This window comes from Zeugodacus cucurbitae, chromosome 6 (assembly GCF_028554725.1).
Source record: "Zeugodacus cucurbitae isolate PBARC_wt_2022May chromosome 6, idZeuCucr1.2, whole genome shotgun sequence".
Lineage (NCBI taxonomy): Eukaryota > Metazoa > Arthropoda > Insecta > Diptera > Tephritidae > Zeugodacus > Zeugodacus cucurbitae.
The window spans coordinates 35,900,681-35,917,003 of record NC_071671.1 but is presented as its reverse complement, the minus strand read 5'-3'; the positions used below and the strand labels follow the sequence as shown (position 1 = coordinate 35,917,003).

General features: G+C 33.4%; 1 protein-coding gene across 6 annotated transcripts in view; it reads left to right on the top strand.

Annotated features, from left to right (window-relative positions):
* Nucleotides 1-3,116: 3,116 nt before the first annotated feature.
* LOC105218985 (disks large-associated protein 4) overlaps nt 3,117-16,323 on the top strand; it is a 30,218-nt gene continuing 17,011 nt past the window's right edge. The window contains exons 1-6 of one of the 6 annotated variants that reach the window (XM_054235143.1): nt 3,117-3,330; nt 3,607-3,721; nt 3,863-3,908; nt 11,643-11,725; nt 11,823-13,049; nt 16,179-16,275. In XM_054235143.1, coding sequence (XP_054091118.1) covers nt 11,696-11,725; nt 11,823-13,049; nt 16,179-16,275 — 1,354 coding nt within the window. In that variant the 5' untranslated portion in view covers nt 3,117-3,330; nt 3,607-3,721; nt 3,863-3,908; nt 11,643-11,695. The remainder of the gene's footprint in view (nt 3,331-3,606; nt 3,722-3,862; nt 3,909-11,642; nt 11,726-11,822; nt 13,050-16,178; nt 16,276-16,323) is intronic. The other 5 variants (XM_011194888.3, XM_054235141.1, XM_011194886.3 and 2 more) reach the window with 5 other exon arrangements.

Sequence of the window (16,323 nt, the reverse complement as noted above, 5' to 3'; positions counted from 1 at the left end):
CGGTACTTACGTTCAGCATGTCCATTAGCGCGTGGCGTACGCAATGCCTTGAGAATATTTTCGTTGCAAAACTTTTGCAACGCTTTCGAAGTGTAAGCCGTTCCACGGTCGGACACATTGCGTTCAGGTATTCCCAAATAACTCGTTTTATCTAACAACACTTGAATTACATGGCTTGTGGCGGTACTATTCACTGCTTGTAAAATCGTGAATTTTGTGAAAGAATCTACTATTTCCAGGACATACTCGTTGGGTTTGGAACTTTTTGGGAATGGTCCCAGATGATCAATGTGAATTGTCGTAAGCGGTATCTCCACCTGATCTTTCCAACGAAGTGGAGGTCTTCCTCTTTCTCTGCTTCCTCCTTCCATCGAACACTTTCAAAGCTGGAGTGTTTTCGTCCACTCGAACTATATCAATGTCGTATAGCTCAAACAGCTCAACTATCCATCGTCTGCGGTATTCGCCATTGCCAATGTTCAAAGTACTGTAAATATATCGCAAATTAATGATCGACTTGTAATGTTTCATTTTGGTTAGGCGAGAGAAGACTTTATTTTTCAATTGCCTACTCGGTCCAAAGTAGTTTTTGTTTGCAAGAGTGATCTTGCGTTGGATTTCGAAGCTGACTTAGTTGGTGTTGTTGATGCTGGTTCCAAGGTATATGAAATAGAACTAACGGCGCGGTTGTTCCTTCCAATGATATCAATATCATCGTCGTACGCCAGTAGTTGTACACTCTTATAAAAGATTGTACCTTCTCTGTTTAGCTCTGCAGTTTGAATTATTTTTTCCAGCATCAGGTTAAAAAAGTCACACGATAGTGAGTCACCCTGTCTGAAACCTCGTTTGGTATCGTCTCTATAACGGCTCGGAGAGGTCCTTCAAGGTCAAGATCCTGACGGAGCCTTTGGTGTTGCTCAAAGCCAGCTTTCACAGCGTATTAGTTTTGCGGGGATACCAAATTAAGACATGGCGGCATAGAGGCAGCTCCTTTTCGTGCTGTCAAAAGCAGCTTTAATATCGACGAAAAGATGGTGTGTGTTAATCCATTTTTAACGGGTCTTTCCAAGATTTTGCGCATGGTGAATATCTGATCAGTTGTTGATTTTTCATGCCTAAGCCATAGTGATAAGGTCCAATCAGTTTGTTGACGGTGAGCTTTAGTCTTTCATACAGTATGCTCGATAGAACCCTATCTGTGTATCTTCGCTGCTTCCAGATAGTGGTCCGATTCTATATTTGGTCCTCGGAGCGTAAGCTCGCCTAAAATACTGGAGATATGCCTTCCGTCTATCACAATATGATCGATTTAGTTACACGTGTTTCGATCAGGAGACGGCCATGTTGTTTGATGAATTTTCTTGTGTTGAAATCTGACACCGCAGACGGCCATACTTCTGGCGCTAGAGAAGTCGATCAGCCTCAGCCCGTTTGGCGAGGTTTCGTCATGGAGTCTGAATTTTCCGACTGTTGTGCCAAAGGCAGCTTTTCTACCCACCCTAGCGTTTAAATTAACAAGCGTGATTTTGATATCGTGGTGGGGCAGCGCTCATTGAAGGTATATTTTGTTACATCGTCCCACAGAAGTCGTTTGGCGAGGTTTCGTCATGGAGGCTGAATTTTCCGACTGTTGTGCCAAAGGCAGCTTTTCTACTCACCCTGGCGTTAATATCGCCAAGCACGATTTTGACATCGTGGCGGGGGCAGCGCTCATAGGTGCTCGCTTTCATGCGGATTGTGGCTAGACGTTCAATCACCGGAGTGAATGCCAGGACTCGGCGACGGAGTTTCTCTCCCACCACATATCCAACACCAAATTTGCGCTCCTTTATGTGGCCGCAACCAGCAGGCAGACGCACCTTCGTGTTAACGTGTAATATGAACGTTTTTCCGTTCAACTTCAACTGGTGAGCTTGTTTACTAACAAGGAATGCAATTTTGCAGCATAGCGTGTTTCCTCATCCCGTATTCCATTACTGAAGCATTGAATTTTTATATCCTCGATTTACACCACGGATTTATGTGCATGAGCCAACTGAGCTTATTCAGTCATTTTCTTTTTTCGTAACCGGTGTTGTGATTTGGATTGCAAACCATTCTTTGATAAACCACGTTGTTACAACTTCTATTGAGTTGTGTCATCTTTAACTCATTGAACTTAGCCATTATTTCATACGAGGCTTTATTTGGCAATCCCACTACTGACTCAAATTGAAACGGATTTATTAAATTAAACGCCTACAATGGAACTCTACTCTGATAAAAAACATTTCCAATTTGATGGTTGTATAGACATTGCAGACGCGAGCTATACAGCTTCAGCTTTATCCAGACACTGAAATTCGTAGTTGCCAGAATGTTTAATATCATGTTCCGATAGAAAGTTCGAAGTTATTAGATTATATTTAAACGCTTCGTAAAACTATCTTGTTCTCAAGGCGGTTGGAGATTTATAAATCAACTGTTTTTGACTCATATATGTAAGAGTGAGTGAGTCTTACTGCAAGTCCGGTAGCTCTTGTATAGTCGATTGTTGGCACTACATCGCCATTCGAACATTCTAGCAACTACGAATATCGATGTCTGGATAAATCTAGGAAACTATCGATTGCGATAGTCGTTTCTGGTTTCTTCTTGTATCACTTTTAGTTACAATAAATTGCGGCCATTCCGGCAGCCCGACGCATTTCTAATAAGAGTGTTGTTAAGTAAAGTGTATTAAACTTTAAGTAGGAGGCTGTCAACTCGAATACCAGTAAGAAAGTGTTAAGTTGTATGAAATAGAAATACAAAGGGGTGATTACCTTATTTTTTAAAATTACATTAAATTCTTGATAAATACGTTATTAATAAATAAATTAATATTATATTTCACTAATTACTTATACTGTACCAAATAAAAAGAGCTTATATAATTAAAGCATGCAATATCATAAGCAACGTAATGTTGGTTGCTATTCTTAAGAATGTTAAGATTGCTGTGGTTACGCATTCCAGCGCATGAAAGTTACGCGTTCGCATACGCCAGCTATGTAGCTTCAGCTTAAATCTGGAAAGTTGTCGATTTCGTTTGTCGATTCTTGTTGGTTCTTGCTTACCTGTACATCACCATAGGTTTTGGTTTACTTATCGATATCTCTAAAATCGATGCATAAGTAGCTTTCATTTCGTGTGTGCATTTGTGTTGTTTTCTATGCAAGTTTGTGTCAACGATTTTAAACCATCAACTTCATTGGATATGTCAAATATCAGTATTTAGTCACAATATCACATAAAAGTGTTAAAAGCCCAAATCTAATGGAATATTAGTAATTTTGTAAACCTGCGGTATGTTATTAGGAATACTTGCAACGTGTAGGTTGTCAGTGTACCACACCCCCCACAACACTTTTTCCATTATTGTATTTATTGTGCACCCGGAATTAACATTTACCATCTGCAACTACCCGCTTTTGTAAACTGGGTAAAAGTAAATATCTAAGATATAATAATAAAAAAATCTGATCTTATAGAGATAAAATGAAAAAAAAAAGCTTTAGATATTCAAATTTGATTTTTGTTTTGTTACGATTAAAATTGACGCTTGGCTAATTCACGCCTTAGAAATATCTTGGGTAACGTTGTCATACACTAAGAAGAAGTCAACATAACGAAACACGGGTATACGCATACCAATACAAGATTTTGTACTTATATTCAATATAAACCAAATATTAGGGTATGTAATTTTGGCACATATTATATTATATGTATATAATATATTAATGATTTCAATATTTGTGGATAGTTTGTTTGATACTGCTTTAATTGGAATTAAACAAATTTGTTGCGGAATATTCTGATCTCGTCCATTTTTCAGATCCAAATCTTTGTTTGGCATGCTCGTTGGCCTCGTTAACGCAAAGGTAAATACTTGTTAAACACCGTATATTCGAATCCGTTCATACATACGGTTAGACACATTAAATATAAATGCTTCATTTAAAGCCTTCTTACTGAAATATTAAAATTTTAACGATGTATATGGCACGATTTTAGTTTCTGGGGCGCCAAGATTTGAGTTCACTTTTAGGTAAATTAGCCCAAAATAAACACTTTTTATTAAATAAAAAATGGATATCTCGCTCCGTTTACGAGATATCGAGCGTTGAAGTTTGTGTTAACAGCAGCCGATGCGCGCACTTACATATGCATTGATGCAGGTGTTTGTGATTGATTTACATATGTGATTGATTGACAAGTTTTTTCGCGTACAATTACTTTCCGCACTGGCGGCCTTCGGCCGCGCTTCAAAAAAATAACCCTGGTCGAGCCAACACCGGGAGTTATCAAAGATAGGGAAATGGAAAGTTTTTTCGCGTATAACTACTTTCCGCACTGGCGGCCTTCGGCCGCGCTTCAAAAAAATAATCCTGATCGAGCCAACACCGGGAGTTATCAAAGAGAGGGAAATGGAAAGCTTTTTCGCGTACAACTACTTTCCGCACTGGCGGCCTTCGGCCGCGCTTCAAAAAAATAACCCTGGTCGAGCCAACACCGGGAGTTATCAAAGAGAGGGAAATGGAAAGTTTTTTCGCGTACAACTACTTTCCGCACTGGAAAATAAAATCAATCACATATGTAAATCAATCGCATAACACCTGCATCAATGCATATGTAAGTGCGCGCATCGGCTGCTGTTAACACAAACTTCATCGTTCGATATCTCGTAAACGGAGCGAGATATCAATTTTTTTTACTTAATAAAAAGTGTTTATTTTGGGCTAATTTACCTAAAAGTGAATTCAAATCTTGGCGCCCCAGAAACTAAAATCCTTCCATGTATATAATAGTAAAATTCGCCTATTGGAACTTGAGATATTTTTTCATATATTATTTGTAAAAAGAGAAGACATATGCCTATGTCGATGCAATAATAAATTAAGATTAGCGGAAAAACATTGTTATTATATACACATACATATATAGTTTATAATTTAATTCCCATGAAAGTTATTAGTTATTTTAACTCTATATGAGCTTTTTAAATCCGCATGTGTAAATTATTTGTCATATTTCATATATAAAATTTTGAGATTCTTGAACACGATCTGTTATTGATTCTTTAACTACATTTCAAAGCATTCGTTTATTATGTACTAGGCACTGTTTTCAATATTTGAATATTGTATACGAGTATTTATGCCATTTTTCATTCTTGATCTCCGTTTTTATTTTTTCGACCATCCAACTATCACCGATTATAGCATCTATGGTATACATTTAGTTAATTTTTTTATACATCCTTGAAATAATAGCAAATGGTAGTTTATATCCATATTTGATTTTTTAGTAACTACATCTTGTAAGTATGGATAAAACAGTGGAACTTCTCTAACTCGAATCACTATAATCCACAAAAATACTTAGAGTTAGAGAGACTTCGAGTTATAGAAGTTTACATTAAAACATACATTTTTCAAAAAAGTATAAAATATAGATTTACCCACAGTTTTAGTTATTTACTTCGCAAAAAGTTTTATATAAATACATTAAAACGTGTATTCTGTAATTTTGTTTGTTGCATTTTGCTATTTTTTTGGCTCTGGATGTCTGTATCTCATGCATTTGTTACACGATTTATGAAATCTATATTTTTTGTTCGTCTCCATACGAATATAGGGACTCCTTTAAAAATGTTCTTTGATAGTAAAATTTTAAATTTTGTAATGAAATTTGACATCTATTGCCAATTTAAGTGTTCCGAGTTATGGGGAACTTCGACTTATAGAAGTTTGAGTTATGGAAGCAAATATGTATGAAATTTGATTTCTAAACGTTATTGCCAATTCAAAAGTTCGAGTTATAGAGATATTCGACTTATTGAAGTTCGAGTTATGGAAGTTCCACTGTACCTACACAAAAGTCTTTATCGAAATTCGATGTTAAAGATTTCGATTTTGGAAATGAAAAAAACAGAAAAGTCAAACACGTAAGGAAAGACAAGGTTCGGGTGTAACCGAACATTTTATACTATCATATTATTATATATTGTACGTCTCCGAGGCAACGAAAATTTTTTAAAGTGTTGGTAAAACTTTATTACGATTGAAGAATATGGTAATACCCGAGACACACATGTAGTAACAATACTATTGTTCGTACAAATACCAGATGTGTGTCACCAAATACTAGCACTTTACCATGTGAGCAATGTAGTATTTTGCTGGTAATAATATCAGCATTTTTTTGTGGTATTTCACTGTGATTTCCGTAAGCGACGGGCTTTTAAGATACATTTCAATTACTTCTGTTTTTTGTGCAGAAAATACATATTTTTGCCATTTTTTTGTAATTTAAAAAATTCCTTTCTCCATTACACATATGTATGTAAATATTTATTGTTTAAATTTTTTTGAAATATCTCATGTCTGTGAAACAAAGTTGGTATTTCAGTTTACTACAAATCGATGTGTGTCAATCAGAGAGCTGCAACGGATATATCATTTTCGTGCACACTCGAATGTCCACTCTGATTTTGTTTGATCAAATTTTTCGGTATGAGTACACGTATTGATCGCTTGGAGACATGTTCAAAACGAACGAGCCTTTCGCGACACTCGAAACACAAGCATATATGCTTGTTTTAACAGAGTGCCGAGTTGACACTCGTTTGTGAACGAGCTGGCACTCTAACCCGATCGTATTGAATGTGATCGAGTCACACACGAGTGTGCACAAAATTTCAGAATATGTATGTATGTAATTGGCAGTCATGCTATTATTGCGTAGTGATTGTCAACGATTATTGGTTTTGTTTGTTTTGTTTACTTTTTATAATTCATAATGACAACGATAGAAAATTCGGGTTGTGAGAACATTTCCAATGGCACAAACACCTTATCTGGTCTACACCTGAAATTTGTGATTTAAAAAAAATTAAAATATTTAAGTGCAATGAAATGTTTTTTATTTATGATTTATGAATTAATAAATAAAATAAGTTTTGAGTGAATTCTATTCTTAAATTGAATTATTCTTTTATAATATGTACTATGTACGTCTAATATTCAAATTATTCAACCAAAAAAGCTAAGACAGAACGCGTCATCCCGACGCCAACATACATACATATGTGTGTACGTATGTTTATCTATTATTTTTTGGTCTTCGAGTGCCACTCGAGTGTGTCGATCACAATCAACACGTGCACGACACACCCGAAAATATAATATACATAAAATCCGAGTTTGCTGCTTGCACTCGAAGATAGGACCGTCTTGATTGTTCGTTTGCGTTATTTTCGCTTCGGGTTCTAAACTCGATCGAACACGTGTTTGAAGAGTGTTACGACACACTCGTACCGAATTTAAACTAGTGTGATTGAACACACTCGAACATACCCGAAGCTGCTCTCTGGTGTCAATGTACTTAGTAAACACAATACCATAATACTTTTATCATGGTATTGTTACTACATGTGTGTCTCGGGTATAAAAGATTGTTTTATATATGGTATTCAAAATTGAATTTTTTACATCAACATGATTACTTTTTATGTTTCATACTTGAAAGTAATAATATTTTTAACTATAACAAAATTTCGATGGCATACTTCTACAATGTGTGTACCTGCAGTTGTAGTTGAATGTTCTTTATCAAGTATTGAATTAAAAAATGTGTTTTCGATAGTATATCTTATTATAGTGCCTTTAGACTTGATAAATGTTAAAATCTCCAGCGATTATATATACAGACTTTAGTAAATCTTTCGACAGAGTAAACCACTCAATTCTTTTGCAAAAACTGGATCTTCTTGGTTTTCAACCAAGACTTCTTGAATGGGTATCCTCATATCTTACTAACAGAAAACAACAAGTTTTATTTAATAATACATTATCCGATTCAATTAGTGTCACTTCAGGGGTTCCACAGGGTAGTCGTCTCGGCCCGATTCTGTTCTTGTTGTTCATCAATGATAGACCTTCTGTAATTAAGTTTTCAGAAATTTTATTATATGCGGATGAAGTAAAACTTTTTAAATCATATACTTCTCATAACGAAAGGACTGAGTTGCAATCGGATTTAAATAATTTAGTTACTTGGTGTCACAAAAATGATATGCCACTGAATCTTAAAAAATGTAAAACGATGTGCTTTTCCCATAGAACTGTTGATCTTTCTCCCTATGTAATAAATAACTTAGTTTAGAGCAAGTTTTTAGCTTTGTTGATTTATGAGTTACTATGGACCCTAAACTAAATTTTAATTCTCATGTAAATTCAATTGTCTTAAAAGCTAAAGGTGCTCTTAGCTTTGTTAAACGTTGGTCTAAAGAATTTAGTGATCCGTATATTACTAAAATTATTTTTACAACATTGGTAAGGCCTATATTGGAGTATGGTTCTGTGGTATGGAATCCTAGCTATCAATCCCATTCTGATAAGCTTGAGTCCGTTGAAAAACAATTTTTACTTTTTGCTTTAGGCCACTTACATTGAGATTCAAGATTGAATCTTCCCCCGTATACTAGTCGTTTAAAACTTATAAATCTTCCCACACTCACTAGTCGCAGACAAATGCTAGGTATAATATTCCTAGTAAAACTTCTGAATGGTTTAGTTTGTAGTTCATTCCTTTTGTCTGATATTAAGTTTAATGTCCCATTGCGTTCATCCAGGCAGACCATTATTTCTAAAATCTTCTAGAACAAATTTTGAGTTAAATGAACCATTCCGCCGAATATGTCATAATTTTAATTCACATTCCAGCACATTTGATCCATCTGACTCAATATTTAGCATCAAAAAAACTATTTTGTCTTCTCTTAATAAGTAATATTCAGAAATTTTTAACTTTTTGTTTTTATAAGTTTTCTCAGCTGTTGAAATGTTTCTTTCTGTAGCTGAGCAGTTTGATAACCGGACGCTTAAAAATCTCTTGCCTTTCTAGACTCGGCAAATTCCGCTCGTATGCGGACTGCGTCCCACGCGTCGGTTGGGCGGGAGGAGGGTAATCGTTTGGGTTAATAATTATTAGTGTTAGTTAGTTAGATATTAGAGAGGACTTACATAATGAAGTTCTGCAATCAAATCTCTGACAGAAAAATCTGAATTTCCATAAAGTATTATACCAAAATACTAATATTGAAGCATTTAAATAAACGAACAGACGACAGACAGACATCCGGATTACAATAATTCTCGTCAGCAAATACAAAACAATATGATTAGTTTATAGTTCTTAAATATTGAAGTCTATTTATTTAATAAAGTAATAATTAAAATTCTTATTAATGATATATGGCTTAATCTCTTCTTGCTCTTATGTATGTACATATGTATGTCTTTATTTGTAAGTTTGTGTAATTCTTCCAAACCACTAATATAAAAAAGGGTTATTTACAGTAAGTACATAAAAAGAACTATTGCTTTTTAGCTTCAATGATCAATTCATATTTTCTGTTTTCCATTTTACGTTTCTTATTTTTGGAATATGCTCAGTTAAAGACATTATTTTAGCAAATTAAACTACAAATATATCTTTTTAAATTACATTTTTTGTTTATTGCATTTGCCAGTTTGATATCCAACGACAAATTCGTAAAACGCACGAGTTTGAAACTCGTAAACGCAATACAGATTATTTTCATTGCGAAGGGGAAAAACAAATGCGTTGAACGAAATTTACGATTCGATTGTCGCATTTACAAAGTATCTTTTTTGCGTTTTCGAGTATTTTCACTTGCGCAACGCCTTACAAAGTAACCACCCTGGTACCCGGGCGAGTGTTGTACATTGTTGAATATTGTATATTTATTCTTCCATTCTTCATTCTTGATCTCCTCTTTTATTTTTTTCGAACATCCAACTGTCCCCCCTTATAGCATATAGGGTATATTTTTAATTAAATTGTTTTATACTTCATTAAAATATGTAATAGGAAATGGTAGTTTTTATCCATCTTGTAATACTTAAAAAAGCATTTTTCGAAATTCGATGGTAAAGATTTCGATTTTGGAGGCTAAATTCAAAAACGAATTATGTAATTTTTTTTAATTATAACTCAATCTCCCAGAAAAAGATATTTTGGTCTGAAAAATAAATATATTGTTTGTTTTTCAATTAAATGTTTAATGCCAAACAATACCCTCAGATCGCGTCGTCAGAGAAACAAATTCGTTTCACTATATTTTGGATTTCCGTTTTCCATTAGTCAGTTCTTCATGTTGCCTATTCTCATTCTGACTTGCGTGGCGTCATTCGTTATTGTCTTCTATCATTCATAGAAGTCATGAAAAATCACCACATTATTATTTCAACTCTCTACTCTTTAAACAAGTAAGGAGGGCTACGTTTTTATACTCTCGCAATTTATTGATGTAATTTTATTAAGATAACACACAATTTGATCTATATATTCAGCATAAATATGAGGAACGTCTTTTCAAAAGGGGATATCTAGATCTTAATTTTTTTCACCAAATAAGAAAACGTTATAAGGAAAATATTTAAAGACCTACTGAAAAATAGTATTTGTGTTTAGGAATCATGATATTACATTGTTCTAACAACACAATTTGACAAAAATAGGATCTTGCCATTTAGAGCTACAGAATTCTAAAAAACAGAATATCCCCTTTTTAAACGAAATGTTAATAATATCCCTATTTGTTGTGTACTATTTGTAAATATACCTTATTTTGCAATATATATTCCATTTCAGTATTCTGTACTTCAGGGTTGAATTTGAAGTGTCAATTATTAATTCTTATATCACTTCAGGACATCTAAATTGTACCATTCTTCTCAAAACTGTTTCTTGAGTAAATTTTAAATATCTTTCTTCTTGCATTATTTCAGCGGGGGTTGTACGACATCCAAATTATATAAAATCAGATGAGGTCGTTTGGCCCTTTTTAGTAATAACATAGGTTGATCTGTACCAGATTTAAATCTATAGTTTTCATGGACCTTCAATTTGACAGTGGCCTTGAAGATAAAATGATTGATTACAACTGTCTCTTATAATTCTCTTCCATGCTTTTATACCTTTTTAGAATCCAGTCTTATCCTAGTACTTTTATTTGACCATATAGCTTGGAAATATCATAATACTCCTTTTATATTTTGAAATGAACAAAGCCATATTTTATGGTTAAAAACTTCCCATTTTTAAACGGACGGTCACATTTCAAGCTTTTTTTACTTGGAAACTATCTCGTCCAGATCATAATCCAAGTGACGAAATTGTAGGACTAAGAACAAGACGGGCATACTTAGTTAAAAAAAAAAATAAAAAAGAATATACCTCCTTTTGAAAAGACACTCCTCATATGTTATTCTACTGTGTATGTTACTGAACTCCTTAACGGCTGGACCGATTTGAATACATTTTTTAAGTTTTTTCTTAAGTTATATTTTATTAAGTTTTAAATGTACCTCGAATTGTAAAATTCCAACATGTCTAATATAAAATTACACAAGAAACATAAAATATGGAAATTTGCGTCCTTGTTTATATATATTATATAACAAGCAACAAAGAAGAAATATGTATGTACATACATACACAAATTATAACATAATCTTTTTATGTGAAATGACAATATTTTATTCTTCTAACAGTATAAATTATATAACATTTTATATTATTTTAAGGCAATAATTTGATATGGATAGAAGTGTGGACTCGATAGGTAGTTGTTCTCTTGATGTCGACGCTGATTCCACGGACGTATCAGGTATACATTTTTACGGTATTTTAGTTAAACTACATTACATACATTCATTTGAATTCCATAAGTTTAATGTATCTTTTGTTATATTAATAAATGCGAGAATAATTTCAATATTATAGATACAAGTGGGAGTTTAAATTTTCCAACACCAATTTCTATTAAAGACATTACCACAGAATTCACCACAAATATACGAGAGCGATGTTCTGTTCAGACTTTCCATGAAATCAATAAGAATTTTATGGGACTCGAGTCGCAGATGGTGTTAAAACAGCCAATCGCAAATGTCAACACAAGATGTGCCTTATTAAATTCATCAAATCCGAATTCAAATAAAATCATTAGTCAGACTGATTCAAGTACAGACAAAAAGCCAAGCTATCTGAATCTAGCTTGTTGTGTGAATGGTTATTCTAATCTTACAACTTATGACTCTAAAATACGACAAGATATAAATAAATCACGCGAGGTGTCCCCCATCCGCCCGTCGTCAAATAGTATTCAGTATTGCAAAAAAAGCAATTCACTGGCTCCACCAATACTATTACAAATGGATGATGGCAGAGGAGATGTTTCTAATTCGAAACCGGCAGCAACTAACGGACTTTCAAACAATGGGTATAATAATACAGAAAACAATGAGCACTGTGATTCGCCATGGAATGAGGATGGTCGCAATACTAGTTTTATTCAACAACGAGTGGAACGATTATATGGACGTGCTGCATTAGCACAGGGTTTTTATAGTCCAAAAAAAGTGCGTAGCACTTTCTCTTGTACGTCTCAACGGGATCGTGATGATGCTGGTTCATCAGAGCTGGCAAGGAAATTTCAACAACTTACTCCAAGCAAAGATTACTCCGAGTTCAGGAAAAAGTTAGATGCAAGTGCTAATAATTCTCCACGTCAAGTTAGTTCGGCAACCGAAATTTCAACTTTTAATAATAACATTGTTGATTTACCTGTATTACGTCATTTAAGCCAAGAGTTTCGGGCTCAGTTACCAATAATATCACCTAAAAAAAACCAATCAAGAAGTTCTCTTCATAAGGCGTTAAGCTCGGAAAATGACACAACCGATGCGTTTGAAGTATTAATAGATGAAGTAGATCGTAAGGAAATTCCGATATCTCTATTGGAAATAAGTAATGAACATCCAAATGGAGACAATATACAATACAAAATTGTGGAAAAATCAAATTTAATTGATCCATCCATAGAATGTTCAGAGAAGAATGGTAATTACTTTCTTCATTTGCTGAAAAGCGAACAGAGTCGTCTTTTAGCTTTAGCTGATAAAGCGGAAAGATACGCAGACGAATTATCCGTAAGTGTTATTAATTCATACATAATATTTTCGAAAGTATTAGTTCAAAATTAATTGTAGTGAATATAAATATGTAATATCCCATACAATTTAGGTTATTATTATTTAAAATGATTAAATTCATTAATATTGGGTGAAGTTTCAAGATATAGAAACATATAAAGAAACAAGTAAGGAAGGGCTAAGTTCGGGTGTCACCGAACATTTTATACTCGCAATTTATTTATTTAATTTTATTAATATAACAAACAATTTGACTCACATATTCGGCATATATGTATATGGTGTAAAGTCCATTGAAAGTTTGAAAACCCTAATATTAGTTATATGGGAGCTAGGGGAAGTTATGACCCGATTTCACAAATTTTAGGCACGAAGATATATCATTAGAAGAAAAATATTGTCTCTGAATTTCTTCAAAATATATGAGAGACTTACTTATATTTTCGGTAAAAAATTAATTCGAAGCTCTGAGGTCCTCATGTTCGATATATGGGGCCTTGAATACTTATGGTCCGATTTCGGTTTTTTTTAGAAGGGCGATACCACACTATAAATGCAGAATTTGTGCAAAGTTCTGTTATCTTCACTAGTGCTTACTTTATATATTGTAAAGTAAACGATTCAGATCGACTTCAAAGTTCTGGTATATGAGAAGTAGGCGTGGTTGTGAACCGATTTGGAATACAGTGGAACTTCTCTAACTCGAATCACCATAATCCACGTAAAAACTAGAGTTATAGAGTCTTCGAGTTATAGAAATTTACATTAAAACATAAAAATTTTCAAAAAGCTGTAAAATATAGATTTTTTTTTATTTATTTACTTCGCATAAAGTTTTATGTATAAACTTAAAAAATGTATTCTGTAATTTTGTTTACATTTTGCTATTGGTTGGCTCTTGACGTCTATATCCCATGCCCTTCTTACATGATTTATGCAATCCATAAGTGTAATATCATATTTTTTGTTCGCCTCCATACGATATAGAGGGACTCTTTTAAAATTATGTCTCGATCGTAAAATTTTAAATTTTGTATAATGCTTGACCAAAAAGTTCGATTTATGGAAGGAAATTTGTATGAAATTTCCTTGTGACTATAGACACTTCAAGAGTTCGAGTTATGGAGAACTTCGAGTTATAGAAGTTCGAGTTAAGGAAGTTCCACTGTATTTTCATCACATATCATTGGAAAGCTAGGAAGATATTATAAACCAAAATGGTCGAAATGCATGAAATTTGTCCAGTAGTTTTAATGATATGGTTTTTGACCCATAAGTGGGCGGCACCACGCCCGTTTAAAATTTCGTATACCATTTTGAATGCAGCTCTGCCGTACCATCTTTTTAATGATATTTAAGGTTTCTGGTGGTTTTCCTTACTGAATTAAAGCATTTTTAGTAGTTTTCAACATAACCTTTATATGGGAGGTGGACGTGATTATAATCGGATTTTCTTCATTTTTGGACTGTATAAGGTAGTGCCTAAAAGAAACGACTCTAGAAAGTTTCCTTAATACAGCTTTAGTAGTTTACGAGATATGTAGAAAAAACTTAGTAAGGGGCGGGGCCACGTCCACTTCTCCAAAAAAATTACACCCACCTTTCATACAAAGTTTCGGTTGAAAATTACTAAAAGTGTGTTAACTCACTAACGAAAAACTTCAGAAACACTAAATTTTACAGAAGAAGTAGCAGAAGGAAGCTGCACTCAGATTTTTTTTACAAAATGGAAAATGGGCGTGGATCGCCCACTTATGGGTCAATAACCATATCTCAGGAATTACTCGACAGATTTCAACGAAATTCGATATAGAATATTTTCTTGACACCCTGATAACACGGACAAATGGGCGAAATCGGTTCACAACCACGACTACTTTCCTTATAACTCAATTTTGAATTCCATCTTATTCCTTCACTTTATAATGTACATATACATAAGGAACCAATGAAGATAGCTGAATAAAACTTTTCACAAATAGTGTATATCATCTCTGGCTTCATTTGTGAAAAAATTGTCGAAAACGGAATATAACTTTTCAATACCCCAGATATCGAACATGTTGAACTCAGCGCCAAAGGATAAATTTTATCAGAAAATATGGGTAAATCCTTTAGATAATTTAATGTAGTTCAGAGGAAATTGTTTTCTTTTAATAGTGTTTTGTTTCAAAAATTATTAAAATCGGGCCATAACATCTCCTAGCTCCCATATACCTAATGATAGGTTTTTCAAAAATACGGTAGGTTTTATTCCGCATATATTGCTTAATATGTGAGATATCATAGTAAAATTAAGTGAGCGTATAGTCTTGGTTATAGTGCACCTTGCTGGTGAAAATGAATGAAATCGGTTCAGGAATTACCTCAGCCCTCAAATACTATATATGAAGATTTTCGTTATTCTATTAAACTTTATGCCGAATTTATGGGTAAATTTGTGTGTTATGTAAATAAAATTTCTTCAATAAATTGCGAGAGTATAAAATGTTCAGTTACATCCGAACTTAGCCCTTCCTTACTTGTTATGTATTATTTATAAGACAAATATTTTATTTTTTAAATATTAATCACAAAACCATCCAATTCTTTTAGACACATGATAAATCAGAAAATGTAATTGAATATACATACATATATATATAATCTGGTAATAATGCCAACATATTTACAAGGAGGAATGTTATGTACTTGGACGGATATGCTTTAGTATAAAAATTCGAAACTCAAATTTTCAAAAAAAAAAAATTTAGCTAAAAATGTGTTTAAAATCTAACAAAAAGATATAGAAAGTTAGAATTGGATTTGTCCAATATAAGATAATATTTATCAAAAACACATTTATATCGGCTGACGGTTTTGAGTGGATTATAATGGCAATGTTTTTAACTGTTGATTGTCAGACTTAAAAGAGTTGAAAAAAAATTAATCTGAAACCCCTTTGAAGAACTATATTTCGGATGTTCACTCATAATGCTTAATTTTTTGACAACACAATTTGTTGAAAAAGTACTTCTTATGCATTTTTTATGTTTTCATTCATTTAATTAGTTATTTAAATATAATATCATAAGAATTTTTACTCAATAAGCTAAAATTTGTAATTAACAATAATGAATGTTTTAGGGCAATCCCGAGATTTCGGAGGACACTCTAGGCTTTTTGCGTTCAGCGTATGGCAAAGCTCGGTTGCTGGTGTCACAAAAGATGAAACAATTTGAAGGTAAATTTATTTGTTTCCACTGTTTTTTATATTTTATATAATATTATT